This window comes from Ostrea edulis, chromosome 4, assembly GCF_947568905.1.
Source record: "Ostrea edulis chromosome 4, xbOstEdul1.1, whole genome shotgun sequence".
Classification (NCBI taxonomy): domain Eukaryota; kingdom Metazoa; phylum Mollusca; class Bivalvia; order Ostreida; family Ostreidae; genus Ostrea; species Ostrea edulis.
The window spans coordinates 56462685-56476739 of NC_079167.1; the positions used below are offsets into that span (position 1 = coordinate 56462685).

The 14055-nt window shown below is 35.4% G+C and overlaps 1 protein-coding gene across 1 annotated transcript in view; it reads right to left on the reverse strand.

The window, feature by feature from the left end:
- LOC125670265 (cell cycle checkpoint protein RAD17-like) overlaps positions 1-14055 on the reverse strand; it is a 28737-nt gene that overhangs the window by 3636 nt on the left and 11046 nt on the right. The window contains exons 4-16 of the mRNA XM_048905350.2: positions 13911-13988; positions 12972-13134; positions 12616-12749; positions 11009-11061; positions 9946-10071; positions 9441-9510; positions 9221-9332; positions 8758-8952; positions 7895-7983; positions 7137-7283; positions 6781-6930; positions 4117-4156; positions 2490-2570 (exon numbers count right to left, since the gene is read on the reverse strand). Coding sequence (XP_048761307.2) covers positions 2490-2570; positions 4117-4156; positions 6781-6930; positions 7137-7283; positions 7895-7983; positions 8758-8952; positions 9221-9332; positions 9441-9510; positions 9946-10071; positions 11009-11061; positions 12616-12749; positions 12972-13134; positions 13911-13988 — 1438 coding nt within the window. The remainder of the gene's footprint in view (positions 1-2489; positions 2571-4116; positions 4157-6780; positions 6931-7136; positions 7284-7894; positions 7984-8757; positions 8953-9220; positions 9333-9440; positions 9511-9945; positions 10072-11008; positions 11062-12615; positions 12750-12971; positions 13135-13910; positions 13989-14055) is intronic.

Sequence of the window (14055 nt, forward strand, 5' to 3'; positions counted from 1 at the left end):
TAAAGATTTTCCCTATATTTGTATGCAAAACTTTGATCCCCCCTTTTGGCCCCATCCTACAACCGGGGGCCATGATTTGAACAAAATTGAATCTGCACTATGTCAGAAAGCTTTCATGTAAATCTCAACTTTTCTGGCTCAGTGGTTCTTAAGAAGATTTTTAAAGATTTTCCCAATATATTTATATGCAAAACTTTGACCCCCCTTGTGACCCATCTTACCCCAGGGGGTCATGGTTCAAATAAACTTGAATCTGCACTATGTCAGAAAGCTTTCATGTAAATATCAGCTTTTCTGGCTCAGTAGTTCTTGAGAAGAAGATTTTTAAAGATTTTCCCTATATATTTGTATGTAAAAATTTGACCCCCATTGTGCCCCCATCCTACCCCTGGGGGCCATGATTTGAACAAACTTGAATCTGCACTATGTCAGATAGCTTTCATGTAAAAATCAGCTTTTCTGGCTCAGTGGTTCTTGAGAAGATTTTTAAAGATTTTCCCTATATATTTGTATGTAAAACTTTGATCCCCCCTTGTGGCCCCATCCTACCCCCGGGGGCCATGATTTGAACAAACTTGAATCTGCACTATGTTAGAAAGCTTTCATGTAAATATCAGCTTCTCTGGCTCAGTGGTTCTTAAGAAGATTTTTAAATGACCCCACCCTATTTTTGCATTTTTGTGATTATCTCCCCTTTGAAAGGACATGGCCCTTCGTTTGAACAAACTTGAAAGCCCTTCACCCAAGGATGCTTGTGGCCAAGTTTGATTGAAATTGGCCCAGTGGTTCTTGAGAAGAAATCAAAAATGTAAAAAGTTTACAGACAGACGGACAGACAGATGACGGACAACAGGCGATCAGAATAGCTCACTTGAGCTTTCAGTTTAGATCAGCTAAAAAGGAGAAGAAAGGAAAAAAATCAATATATGCACCCAGGGGTGCATAAGCCGAGTTGCATGGGATACATTGTAAAGTCAGGAATGATGTGGCATATTCATAATTGTGAAAAACTAATTTCAGTTTTAAACTTTTCGAGTTACTGTCCAGAAACCATATTTATCTGAAGTTTTCAATCTATTTTTGGTCACTGTGACCTTGACCTTTGTTCTCCAAAATCAATAGGGGCCTTGCTTTGCTGGTATCCAACAATATAACCAAGTTTCATTTGATTCAAATTAAAAAATTTCGAGTTATCCTCCGGAAACCAATTTTTTTTAAAAATTTTAAATCTATGTTCAATCACTGTGACCTTGACCTTTGACCCATTTTCTCCAAAGTCAATAGGGGTCTTCCTTACCTGGTACATTACAATATCTTTAAGTATCATTTGATTCGGATTTAAACTTTCTGAGTTATCATCCGGAAACCAAATATTTCTGAAATTTTCATTCTATATTCGGTCACTGTGACCTTGACCTTTGACCTTTTTCCTCCAAAATCAATAGGGGTCTTCCTTACCTGGTACCCAACAATATATCAAAGTTTCATTTGATTCGGATTTAAACTTTCTGAGTTATCATCTGGAATCCAAATTTTTCTGAAATTTTCATTCTATATTCGGTCACTGTGACCTTGACCTTTGACCTTTTTTCTCCAAAATCAAAAGAGGTCTTCCTTACCTAGTACCCAACAATATATCAAAGTTTCATTTGATTCGGATTTAAACTTTCTGAGTTATCATCCGGAAACCAAATTTTTCTGAAATTTTCATTCTATTTTCGGTCACTGTGACCTTGATCTTTGACAATTTTTCTCCAAAATCAATGGCGTCTTCCTTACCTGGTACCCACAATATGTCAAAGTTTCATTTGATTAGATTGTAAACTTTTCGAATTATCATCCAGAAACCAATTGTTGACGCCCAACCGCCCGCCTGCATCACCAAACCAATAGCCGAGTTCAACTTCGTTGCAACTCGGCTAAAAATAATAATTTATCGAGCAAAACACATGGAACTTGCACAATAAGAAGAATACAGAGAACTAGATAGAGTACAAGATATAAAGAAATTTAGTCAACCATGACACTAAGTCTTAGAATTTTTCTTAGAATACGTCAACTGTGACAAAAGTGAAACTTGATCTGTATCTACTCATATCCACATATCAAATTTCAGTTTCCTAAGTTAAGCAGAGTGGAGAAAAATCCTTAAAACTACATTGGGCACAAAGTCCATAAATCTTGGAAAAATAAGTCCTATGGGATTAAACATGAACTTGATCTGTAAACACACAAAATTTCAGCTTACTAAATCAAAGCATGGTGAAAAAAGTTTAGAAAACTAAGTTGTGACAGACAGATGGACAGACCCAGTAGAAATTAGTAGTCCCTCTGACAGACAGATGGACAGACACAGTAGAAATTAGTAGTCCCTTTGGCTTCGCAACTAAGGAACTAATAAAATACCAACTCAATTTAAGAAGTATGGAAACCAAAAGTAAACAAACTGAAATCTTTATTTGTAACAAAAACATCAAAGGTAAGTTTACCTGAGTCGTGAAGTGTGACATCAATGAGGGACAGAAACGGGATTAACTCAGTGTGCAGAACATCAGGAGGACACGCATAACCTGCCAAAATATAAAACTGTTAAGTTTCAGACACAACCTTCCAATACTAAAGAGTGTAGTTTGGGGGCAGTAATTATTCAACAGTCCTGCACTAAGAAACTGCTTTTGTTTAAAAGTAACAATTTCAACTATGTGTAGTAAATATAATTAAAGAAAAAACTCTGATAAATGCATGCACCACACTGCTCAACTGAATCAACATATGAAAATAGAGATATAATGCAAAATAGTATGCCTATGTGATTTAGGCACATCTCCCTTGAACTTTCTGTATTCTGAGCAGTGACATAGAAGAGCTGATTATAAAATCAACTCCCAAAATGCAAAAACAATATCATAGAGTTCACTGTAAAGGAATCTTAGGGAATCAGGCATCAAATTCAGTCACATATGATGTTTATAGAATTTTAGTATGCATGCTATAAAAGATTCCTCAGGATTTGTCTCAAGTCATATCTTGGGATTCCAAATTAGTGACAAGATCATTCTCATGGTCTGTCATCATTCTCAAATTGAGAAACTTTTAAGGAAATATCTCAAATTGGGTTCTAAACAAGAGGTACTGTGAGCAATGCTCACTAAGAATACCCCCCGCTTACCCCAATCTCCCAAAGGGTGTTGGTAATAGGTAAAACTTCAGTATTATGATCCAAAAGGTATCTAGGAACACAGCATCTCCATGCGATGAAAAAAGCCGTTAAAGAATTTAAATGGAAACCATATTGCTACTTCGATGTCCAGTGCGCGTGACCTTTGACCTTTTGACCCCAAAATCGATGGGGAACATCTTCATCCCATGGGTAGTCCATATATATGATATGGTGACGGTAGGTGGAAAGGATAATGCTTTAGAGCCCAGAAACCATTGCGTCTACAGACGGGCAACTCGATTCCAGTATACACCCCCCCCCCCCCACAACTTGTTGCGGGGGGTATAATGATACTTTATTAAAGACTAAGAAATCTTTGATATCATGTCTGCTGTTAAAAATAGGCAGTTCAGGATACAAACAAATTTGACAACAAGAGGTCCATGGGCCACATCACTCACCTGAGCCACTTTGGCCCTGTTGTTTTTCAAGGTTAACACCAATGTATAACAAGATCTTGCCATAAAGAATCTACATATTCTGGCCCAGTGCTTCTTGAGCAAAAGATTTTAAAATGACCCCACCCTATTTTTGCATTTTCGTGATTATCTCCCCTTTGAAGAGAGCATAGCCGTTTATTTGTTCAAGCTTGAATCCCCTTCCCCTTGGGATGCTTTGAGCAAAATTTGGTTGAAATTGGTCTGCTGGTTATGAAGAAGAAGATTTTAAAAATTTGTCAGGGTTTTCTGCTATTATCTCCCCTTGGAAAAGAGAGTTGCCCTTCAATTAAACAAACTTGAATCACCTTCACCCAAGGATGCTTTTTGCCAAGTTTGGTTGAAATTGACCCAGTGGTTCTGAAGAAGTCAAAATTGTGAAAAGTTTACAAACACATGACAGACAGAAAACGGGTGATCAGACAAATAAAAACAAGATTTTCTACATAAAAATCTTACTTTTAAATAAATGTCTAGCAACTTCACAATTTTGTCTCTCCTGAAACAGAAAAAGTACAATAAGTCAATAGTATACAGTTATTGACTGGGTTCATGGACAACAGCTGTTTTGTTTGACCCGAAAACAGATCTGTTGCTCAAAGCAGTAACGACGTAAACAAGCCAAAATGGCAGACGACGGTCCTCCGAATCTGATAGGGGTAAAACAAAACAGCTGTTGCCCGAGGACACAGTCTATAACTGTTTTGTTATACATCTTCATTTTTTAAAGGTTGTTTTTACGAGATGCACATGGTTTGTTGACTTCGAACTTTTAACAAGACAGTGTAATTGCGTACGTTTATCAATGTATCCACTAGTTTAAAAGAAAACACACCCAATATCCGAATTAATAATCAATCATTACATTTTTCGTATTCCTGCTTAGTGTTTCATCTAATAAATTCTGTATTTCATCATCAGTTAAATCACTGAACCTTGCCATTGCGTAAGCAAAGCAGCAGACCGATAATCATGTGACTTGCGTAGCCAATGGAAAGAAGGCAGACTATTGCCCTGTCAACAGTTCATAAACTGTTGACCGGTCAATAGACCATGAGTGTGAGAATTGGTTTAACAATTAGAATGTTGGTTCTAAATCATATTAGTTTTATATAGGAAAGAAAAAAAGGTGTATAACAAGTCATTATATCCAACTGCATAACAGTATTGTTGTACATATGAATATATAATGACAAGAGATGTTTGACAAAGTCTGCATGGATATCATAGATAGCATTGCAAGCAATAGTGGTTAAACAAGAGATGTTTGTAAAACACATATGCCTCCCATCGTGTAAAATTGAAAAGAGTTATACACACACATCACTTATTGAGAGTAGTATCATCAATTCAAAATATTGAGCAGCCAATATCTTCCTATGTCAAGACTGGATTGACCATGTGACCTCAAAATCAATAGGGGTCACCTTCTCTTGAAGATGTACCAGTGTACAAAGTTTGATGTATGTCAACCAAAGGATTCTCAATATATTGAGATATTCCTATGTCCAGAGTAGATTGACCCTTGACCTTTGGACATGAAAAACAATAGGGGTCCTCTTCTACTCATAACCAAACCACATATGAAATATCATTACGATCAAGTGAATGGTTCTTAAGATATTGAGCGGACAACATGTGGTCTACCGACCGACAGGTGAAAAGCAATATGCCCCTCTTCTTTAAAGGGGGGCATTAAAATTAAAGTATATATACTACTACTGGTCAGTTTTCGGGCAGTGCAAAGCAAAAAAGGTCGCTTTTGTATTTCTGTGCCTTAGCCTTCCCTCCCACCCAGCCCATTTTCAGTTTTGAATTTCATATGCTTTCATTTGTGCATTTTCAGCTTTGTCGATTTGATGTTTGCTTATCAAAAGCGATCTTGTAACGAATGCAACAACCTATTCACTTTTTCCGTGTTGTTATTAAATAGTCAAGAAAATTTTTATTTTTGGACGAGGGCACTGAGGGAGAAAATAATTGAACAAATCTTTATTCCGATCTGACTAAATCACAAAGAATTTGAGTGGACATGTAGCAAAGAATACATTCTGCAGATTGAATTCTTTGTTTATTTGGTAAAAAAATCTACAAGTGCATTTTAAAGCCTATAGAATTGTATACTGAAAAATTCATGCGGGTCCACACCATACGTTAATATTCTACTTGACCTTGGCCTTTAGCTTTACAGGTATTTTTCTTTTACCTTTGCATACTTTTCACCAGATACACAGTCTGCTGACAGAACAATTTGTGAGGTAGTATGTCTTACAATCCAAAGTCTTTCTCTTTTTGTGAACTTCATCTTTGACTTGCATAAAATGCAAAGATGTCTTCCCGTTACACTATCAACTTGAGATCTAAATCTGAAGTTCGTTGATCAGTAAAATGATAAGTTATCACATCACATCATCATTCAACCTTCTGACCTCAAAATGTCCACTAAGTACTACGCTAATATAATGTCTGTCAGTCAAAAAATACTATTAAAAGTTATCATGTCACACAATCCAACATTGATTATATGATAATCATCTTGAACTTTCTGACCTCAAAATAGATATGTGTAGTACTAAACATACAGCCTAAAGGTTTAAAAATACTGAAAATATCCGGTTACAAAAGTGTTGACTAATGTACAAACAAATAGACGGATGGATGGACAGACAAATAGATGGATGGACAGACAGATAGATGGATGGACAGATGAATAGATTGATGGACAGACAGATAGATGGTTGGACAGATGAATAGATGGATGGACAGACAAATAAACGAATAGATGGATGGATGGACAGACAAATGGATGGATGGACAGATGAATAGATGGACAGTAAGGCAAAGACAGACGGTAAGACAAATAGATGGTAAGACAAATAGACAGCGATTGATTTATGATTTTTGCATCCCAATTTTTGTTGTTGTAAATCACATGTAAATGCATGATCTTTTGTCTTCCTTACTCATTCTATCAAAAGCTTTCATCAGTAGCCAGAGTGAACTCTCTGATCATCCAAAATTTCAAATATCTACATATTGTATTTATTTCTAAGGGTAAATGGGCGACATGAAATGAACTTTTTTAACACCCTCACCCTTTCATTCTACAATATTCATACTCACTGTCTTACGAATGGAATACCACTGAGGCTTGTGAAGAGGTTTCCACCCTAGACTGGATCCACCTGTTGAATACTTAGATCGACTAGAATTTGAATGAAGTATCCCTCTCGTTGCTAGAGAGGCTGAATACTCTTGTAATACTGATCTGGTCTGGAAAAGATACAAAAAAGAACTGGGAATATTGATCACATGGGTATAAACTCAGCAAGGCGACAAATCTATTTAATGAATTCCAACCAATACAGGAAGTCTGCAAAGGGTTTAAAAATCTTTTTTCTAAGAGCAATACCCTATAAATTTTACTATTGATCATACTCTGATGATATTTTGCAGATCAACACTTTTAAGCTACTTACAGACCACTCGAAAGTCATAAAGTCTGAATCACTGAGATATTCAGATGCCCTGACGAGATCTGAAATCTCCGCGAAGAACTCTATGTAATTCTGGTGTAGATAGGCATTGAAGTAGTCTCCAGACAAGTTACATTTCTCTATTACATCCTGAAAGTGATTAAAAAATCCATTAAAAGGAAAATCATGATTTAATATTATATTCTAACTGCCATGCTAATTTCTACTGACAAATTATTGCAAAGAGGACACAAGATGTACCATTTTATTGAAAACTAGTAACTCAAACCATCAAAGCATGAAATTTATGTGAAATTCTTAAATTTGGTGGGACTTTGGCTGTATGAACTTGTAAATGAAAATAAAAAGTAGTCATTCATTCTATCCCTAGGAATGAATTCAGATTACATACATGTGATACACATTTACATATCAACAGAAAACTATATGACATGATGCATTTCATGACATGCTAAAATTCAAACAAAATGGCTGAATATCTGTGGAACAATTTACATAACTAGTTAAATTTTTGACCTGCATTTATTTCTGAAAGTAAATGACCTGTAGAATCTCTCATTTTCATGGGGTCAAACATCTGTGGTTTGGGAAAATAATGGCATGTTCATTGTGTCTTGATTTCATGGTTGAGGAGTTGCAGTTTTTCTTTTACAGTTGATCACTATCCACTATTCAAAGAGGATATGAAGTCATGAGCATGTCTGTACCATCATGAAAATGAGAAATTCTTTAGTTTTTACCTCTGGCTTCACAATAAGTGGGTCTCTCTCATGTTCTACTAAATGTGGAGGTAACTTAGGTAAGTCTGGATGCTTTTGGGGATCATCTCCTGTAAATCAAAAATATTTCAAAAGTCAAATAGGACATGCGAAATGTAGAACATTATTTTCATCAAAAAGTTACTGTTGCATGTGCTGCAAACACTAATTTGTAAGCCTTTGAATACTGTCCTTATACATTTTTACGCATGATACTTACTTCCACTATGTCCACCGTCAAATAAAATCTCTATTTCTATTTACTATACTTTCATGTAAAATACTCGAATCTGATTGGTTGAGAAGCATTTGAAAAAACATAATATTTCTCTGATCACGCACTCCAGGGTGATAGTATCTAGCAATGGGTAACATTAATTGACAACAGGTGATATCATAAAATTATCACATGCGTCAAATCTATGCATGTACTGTTCGCCGTAGATTGTTAGACGACATCATTTAAGCGTTTGTAATAAACATGAATACCTGCATTGATATACAAAACATTGCATGATAGTGATTGATTAAATGTCAACAGACTTAAGTTTTTCTGCTTTGTTGTTTTATACAACATTCAGTATATTAAAACAAATTTGCATGTAGTTGAGGGTAACATTGAAAATTTTCATCCCTTGAGAAACCATTGTCATTCTCGGCTATGCCTCGGTTGACAATGGTTTTCTCAGAGTGAAAATTTTCAATGTTAATGTCAGCTACATGCAACATTCATATAGTAAGCCATATGCAACTCAGCGGAATTTCATATCTATGGACCAAGCCAAAAATGATAATCCACTTCGTGGAATTAAATAGGTCTACCGTACTTCTACAGAAATACCCACTTTTACAATAAAGAATTTTGCCCAAAGCCCTAAACAGAAAGAGTGATGTATCCCTGCCACCAATGGCTGCTAAAGTGCCATCTGGGTCAGCTGCATTCTTGTCTCCTGTTTTTCTACTGGATTTCTGTGCCCCCTTTAATGATTGTTTCTTGGATTGTCTCCCCTTTGATGTGGCAGGTAAAAGGTCCTGTGTATCTATAAAGAACATGAAATTTCAATTATACAGGTCAAGAAATAAACTCTTTGTCTCTTTTAAAATCTAAATTGGTCAGAACTGTATATGTATGCATGTAAATATTGTTTTCACCATATATATTTCGATGCATCAAGAAAAAAAATGCAGAAAACAGTGGGATAGACTGATGAATAGAGAAAGAAAAAACTAGTCCCCTTTGATTTCCCCAGAAAGGGACAAATGAAAATTGAGTGCTTATGACAGATTATTTCCAGTAAATATTTCAACCTTTGAGACATGCAAACTGCAGAGCATTGATGGCCCCTCTAATATCCCCAGCACTCGACATGGAGATAGATTCTATCACAGCCTTGGATGGCATGGAAAATTTGTGCATTCCCTGGAATATCAATCAAATTTCTTCATGTTACACCCTATTATCTTCATCTAATCACTTCATAAAATATGTCATCGTGTTTCCAGTTTCTGAAGTGATGATTTTACTCACATGTGCAGCTTCTTCTGTTGCAACTTTTGTTAAAACTTTGCACATTGTTGTTGCTGCCACAGGATTAAAGCTAAGAGCAAAGTAAATCAAACCAACACTATAAAGTCCATGTACATCTTGTGTTGAACTCATTTATTGTATATAACATTATTCTTGCTAAGGCTTAATCTTTGTTTCATTTTCACTGGAGCCCAAACAACTAAAATTACAGTAAAAATAGCCTAACCATCGCATTTACCACGTTTCATTTTCACTGGAGCCCAAACAACTAAAATTACAGTAAAAATAGCCTATCCATCGCATTTACCATGTGCATAGTGTGTGTGTGAAAATGGATTTAGATAAGAAACCAAGTAAATAACCAAGAGCAAAATTGAAGTTGTACACAATATCTTATACACATTATAAGTTCTATTTTTTTTTTTTTTTAGAAAACATATGAACGAGATATATACTAAAGTACACACACCGATGGAAGCCTAAAATGACATTACAGTGAATATACCTGATATTTTCTATGTGAAGTTCCTGTTGTAAAGGTTTGGGAAACAATAGCCTCTCATTAGACTCCCCATTAGAGGAATCACTCAATATGAATACAAGTGGACACTTCCCAATATTAGAGTATTTCCTGAAAGAAAATTCAAAAGAATTACATGTTTACCGTATATACTCACCTATAAGTCGGTTCACCTATAAGTCTGTTGCATACTTTTAAGTTATTTTGTAGAGATTTGCCATTGACCAGCTTATAAGTCGGTATAACTTTTTGGAAGAATCGGTTGACAATTTCAAATTAATGCTCCAATGTTTTCACCTGTTTCATGTAATATTTTGAGAAATGCACTGCTATTTATTCATTTTCTCAACAAATCAATTTCAATAATATTACACTCAAGATAAATAAAATCATTAAAATAGGTAAAGACTTGTACTTTATTAGAATACATAGATAATATATGTCCAGTCAATGTTAATCATTAAACAAGATGTGTTTGTGAAACACAAATGCCCCCGATAATGGCCAATTCCAAAGATGGCCAAGGTCAAAAGGACAAATATCTTGGTACCAGTAGAAAGATCTTGTCACATGAAATGCTCATGTACAATATGAAAGCTCTAATATTTACCATTTAGAAGTTATGACCTATGTAAAAAAAAATTAAAAGTAGGTCAAATTTCAAGGTCAAAAGGTTTAGTACCAACGGAAAGGTCTTGTCACAAGGTATACTCATGTGCAATATCAAAGCTCTATCACTTACTGTTCAAAAGTTATTAGCAAGGTTAAAGTTTCAGACAGAATGACAGAAAGGACAAAAACAATATGTCCCCCGACCTTCGATCTCGGGGGCATAAAAATAATGTACATTATGCCATCTAGAAAAATACTAATCTTCTTAGGACTTGCCTATACGTTGGACACAGAATTTTGGATCAAATTTTAACTCCCAAAAAATCCAACTTACAGGCGAGTATATACGGTATGTATTACTAACACTCAATATTATATTTTACATCAAAGATGTACCAAACTTCCTTCAATCTGTAAATTTTGAGTCTAATTTTACCTTAAAATTTCATGAAAAGATGCAGCATCTTTGTAAACAACATTTGGAAATTCCTGCAAAAAACAAGAAATGTTTTAAAAACATACATGTCTCTCGTGTGGCAATATTGAAAAGGATAAATTTTCATTAAGAATGTCTTTAAAGATAGTGAAAAATATGGGTTATCTACTAGTCAGAGGCAACCACAATAATAAGTTTGATCTCTCAAGATACTGAGCAGAAATTTCAAAATAAACAGTTATTCGAATCGTGACCTTTGACCTTGTGATCTGAAAATCAATAGGGGCCATCTACTCTTTAGGGGGCACCAGTGCACCAAGTTTGAGGTCTGTCAAGGAAATAATTCTCAAGATATTGAGCAAACAGTATCTTCCTATGTCCAGTACTGTATGACCCTTGACCTTTGACCATGTGACCTATAAATCAATATGGGTCATCTACTCCTTACGGTGTACCATCAAGTATGATGTCTGTCAAGCAAAGGGTTCTTGAGATATTGAGTGGACAGTATATTCCTATGTCCAGAGTGGATTGACCTTTGACCTTTTGACCTGAAAATCAACAGGGGTCCTCTTCTACTTATAACCAACCCATATATGAAGTTCTATTCTGATTGACCTTTGACCTTTTGACCTGAAAATCAACAGGGGTCCCTTCTACTTATAACCAACACATATATGAAATTCTATTCTGATCAAGTGAATGGTTCTAAAGATATTGAATGGACAATATGTGGTCTACCAACTGACAAGTGAGGAGCAATACGCTCCACTCTTTGAAGGGGGGCATAAAAATTGTAGCTTTCAGGTTCATGAGAAGAATTTTTTTTTTTTAATTCTTATATATTGGTATTTCTATGAAAAACTTAACATCCCTTATGTGGTGCTTCATCCTGGGGGTGAAGGAATAAAAATACTTGAATCTACACTTAATAAGGATGCTTACATAATTTAAATTGACATTTAAAAGAATTTCTCTATATATTCTTATGTACAGCATCTAATTACTCTTGTGGTCCCACCCTGGCCATGCAGTACACTGGCACTGGGACTCATGGTTTGAAAACCTCCCACAAATCTTCATTTTATACGGAAGCTTTCGATATCAGTTTTGGTTATTCAGGTTCAGTGGTTCTTGAGAAAATTCTTTAAGCACTTCGTCCAATTTGGACATTGTCCTCCTTATCAGAAGACAAAATCACATATGAATCTATCACTAAAGAATACTTTGTAGCAAGCTTGGTTTAAAAATGGTCCAATAGTTCTTGAAAAGAAATTGAAATGTGAATGGTTAATTGAAGGTCAGATGACAGACAATGGATAGATCTTAATCAGTAAGGATGAAGGTCATCTGATTGGCCTTGGCAATAGTGATTCCCACTTCATGTGAATCTCCCACAACATATGTAGCCATAAATCCAAATCTGAGTTTCAAATCTCCAAATACAAAAGTTACAATATGAAAATGAAATAGGCAACAATTTGCATTTGAAGAAATCAATAGACACCTTTAACTTGGTTGAACACAAACTACTTGTAGACAGGCACACAAAGTAACTACAGGTACTGTAAGCCAACTGCACATGTTGGAGATCACCAATTATTTACCTCTACAAGGATGATTTTTCCCTGGGCCACATTCCCAAATATGTCCAAGGAATTGTACTTATTAGCCCTGAGCAGAAACTGCTGGAACTGTGACATCTGAGAACCAGAATAGCTTCCTTCTACCTTGGAGTAATCTGGAAGTAATAATTTTAAAAAACTGTGTCAAAAAACCAACCTACTTCTAAAAACTGTATTTATCTAAATCATCAGAAAAAAGAAAATATATTCATCTACAAATATGAAGCTTAATTACTTGGGTTTTCATGCTAGAGAAACTTAGTCATTCTTAAAAAATCAGTTAATTTATACTTACATGTCGAGGCTGTGAGCATAATAATAATAAAAAAAACCTCTACCTGACCAGTTACTTCTCTTGTCAAGGAAAGACGACTCTCCATAAGAATCAGTTATGGGGTTTGTCCATTCTTTCAGTTCACAGTTTAGTTCCTTAGCCAACACTTGCACCAAAGCTGATTTTCCTGCACCAGCAGGGCCAGTTAAAAGAACCACAGGGGGTCTCTGTAAAACAAGAACTTAATTCATAGTGTTACACCTTTAATTACACCTGACCTAACAGAAATATTACTCCCACTGGAGTCACCCAAAGGGGAGTACTGGTACATTCTATGTATAGCATATTTGAATGCCACATTTACATCACTTATATAAACGTATACATGGTTATGGACCAGATTATCATGCAAACTGACCTTTTCCAAGGCCAAATGACCTTGGGTCAGTGCCATGACACACTATCTGGTCATAAGTAACCATTGTGCCTAGTGTAAACTTCTACAATGGCCTGGACAAAAATTTAAACTTTCACAAGTTGACCTTCACCAAATGACTCTTGAGTCAGGATCATAAAACCAGCTGGCGATTAGCAACCTTAGTGTCAGGTATGAGCATCTAATTTCTGTCTATCACAAAATGATGGTCCTGACAAAAATTTCTAAATTCTTAGTAACCTTGGGTTATGGTAAAAACACATCTGGCCATAAGCAACCTTTGTTGTGAGATTTTACAAAGTTATGACTCAGACAAAAATCAAATAAATTGTGGGATCTACACTACATTCCTGAAATTTGCGAGGTCCCTACATTAACATATTGACCTGTAAAGAAAATACTGACTACATATAAAGTAAAAGGTCAAATATTTTTCTTTATCATTTACCTGGTACTCTGAGAACTTATCCTGGACTAATATTAAGGTCGTAGACATAAACCAGTGAATCACAACATAAATTTTCATAAACATGGTAAATAGATAATCTAAGGGAAAAAATTAATTACTGTTGAGTGAGACTCCAGATATCTCTTGAGCCAGGTCTGCAGTTCTTCTGTCTTCTTTTTATGCACAGCTAAATCAGACTGAATGAAAAATGAAAATAAAATAGGACAATAAGTGGTATTACACATCACGAGATGAGAATTTTTA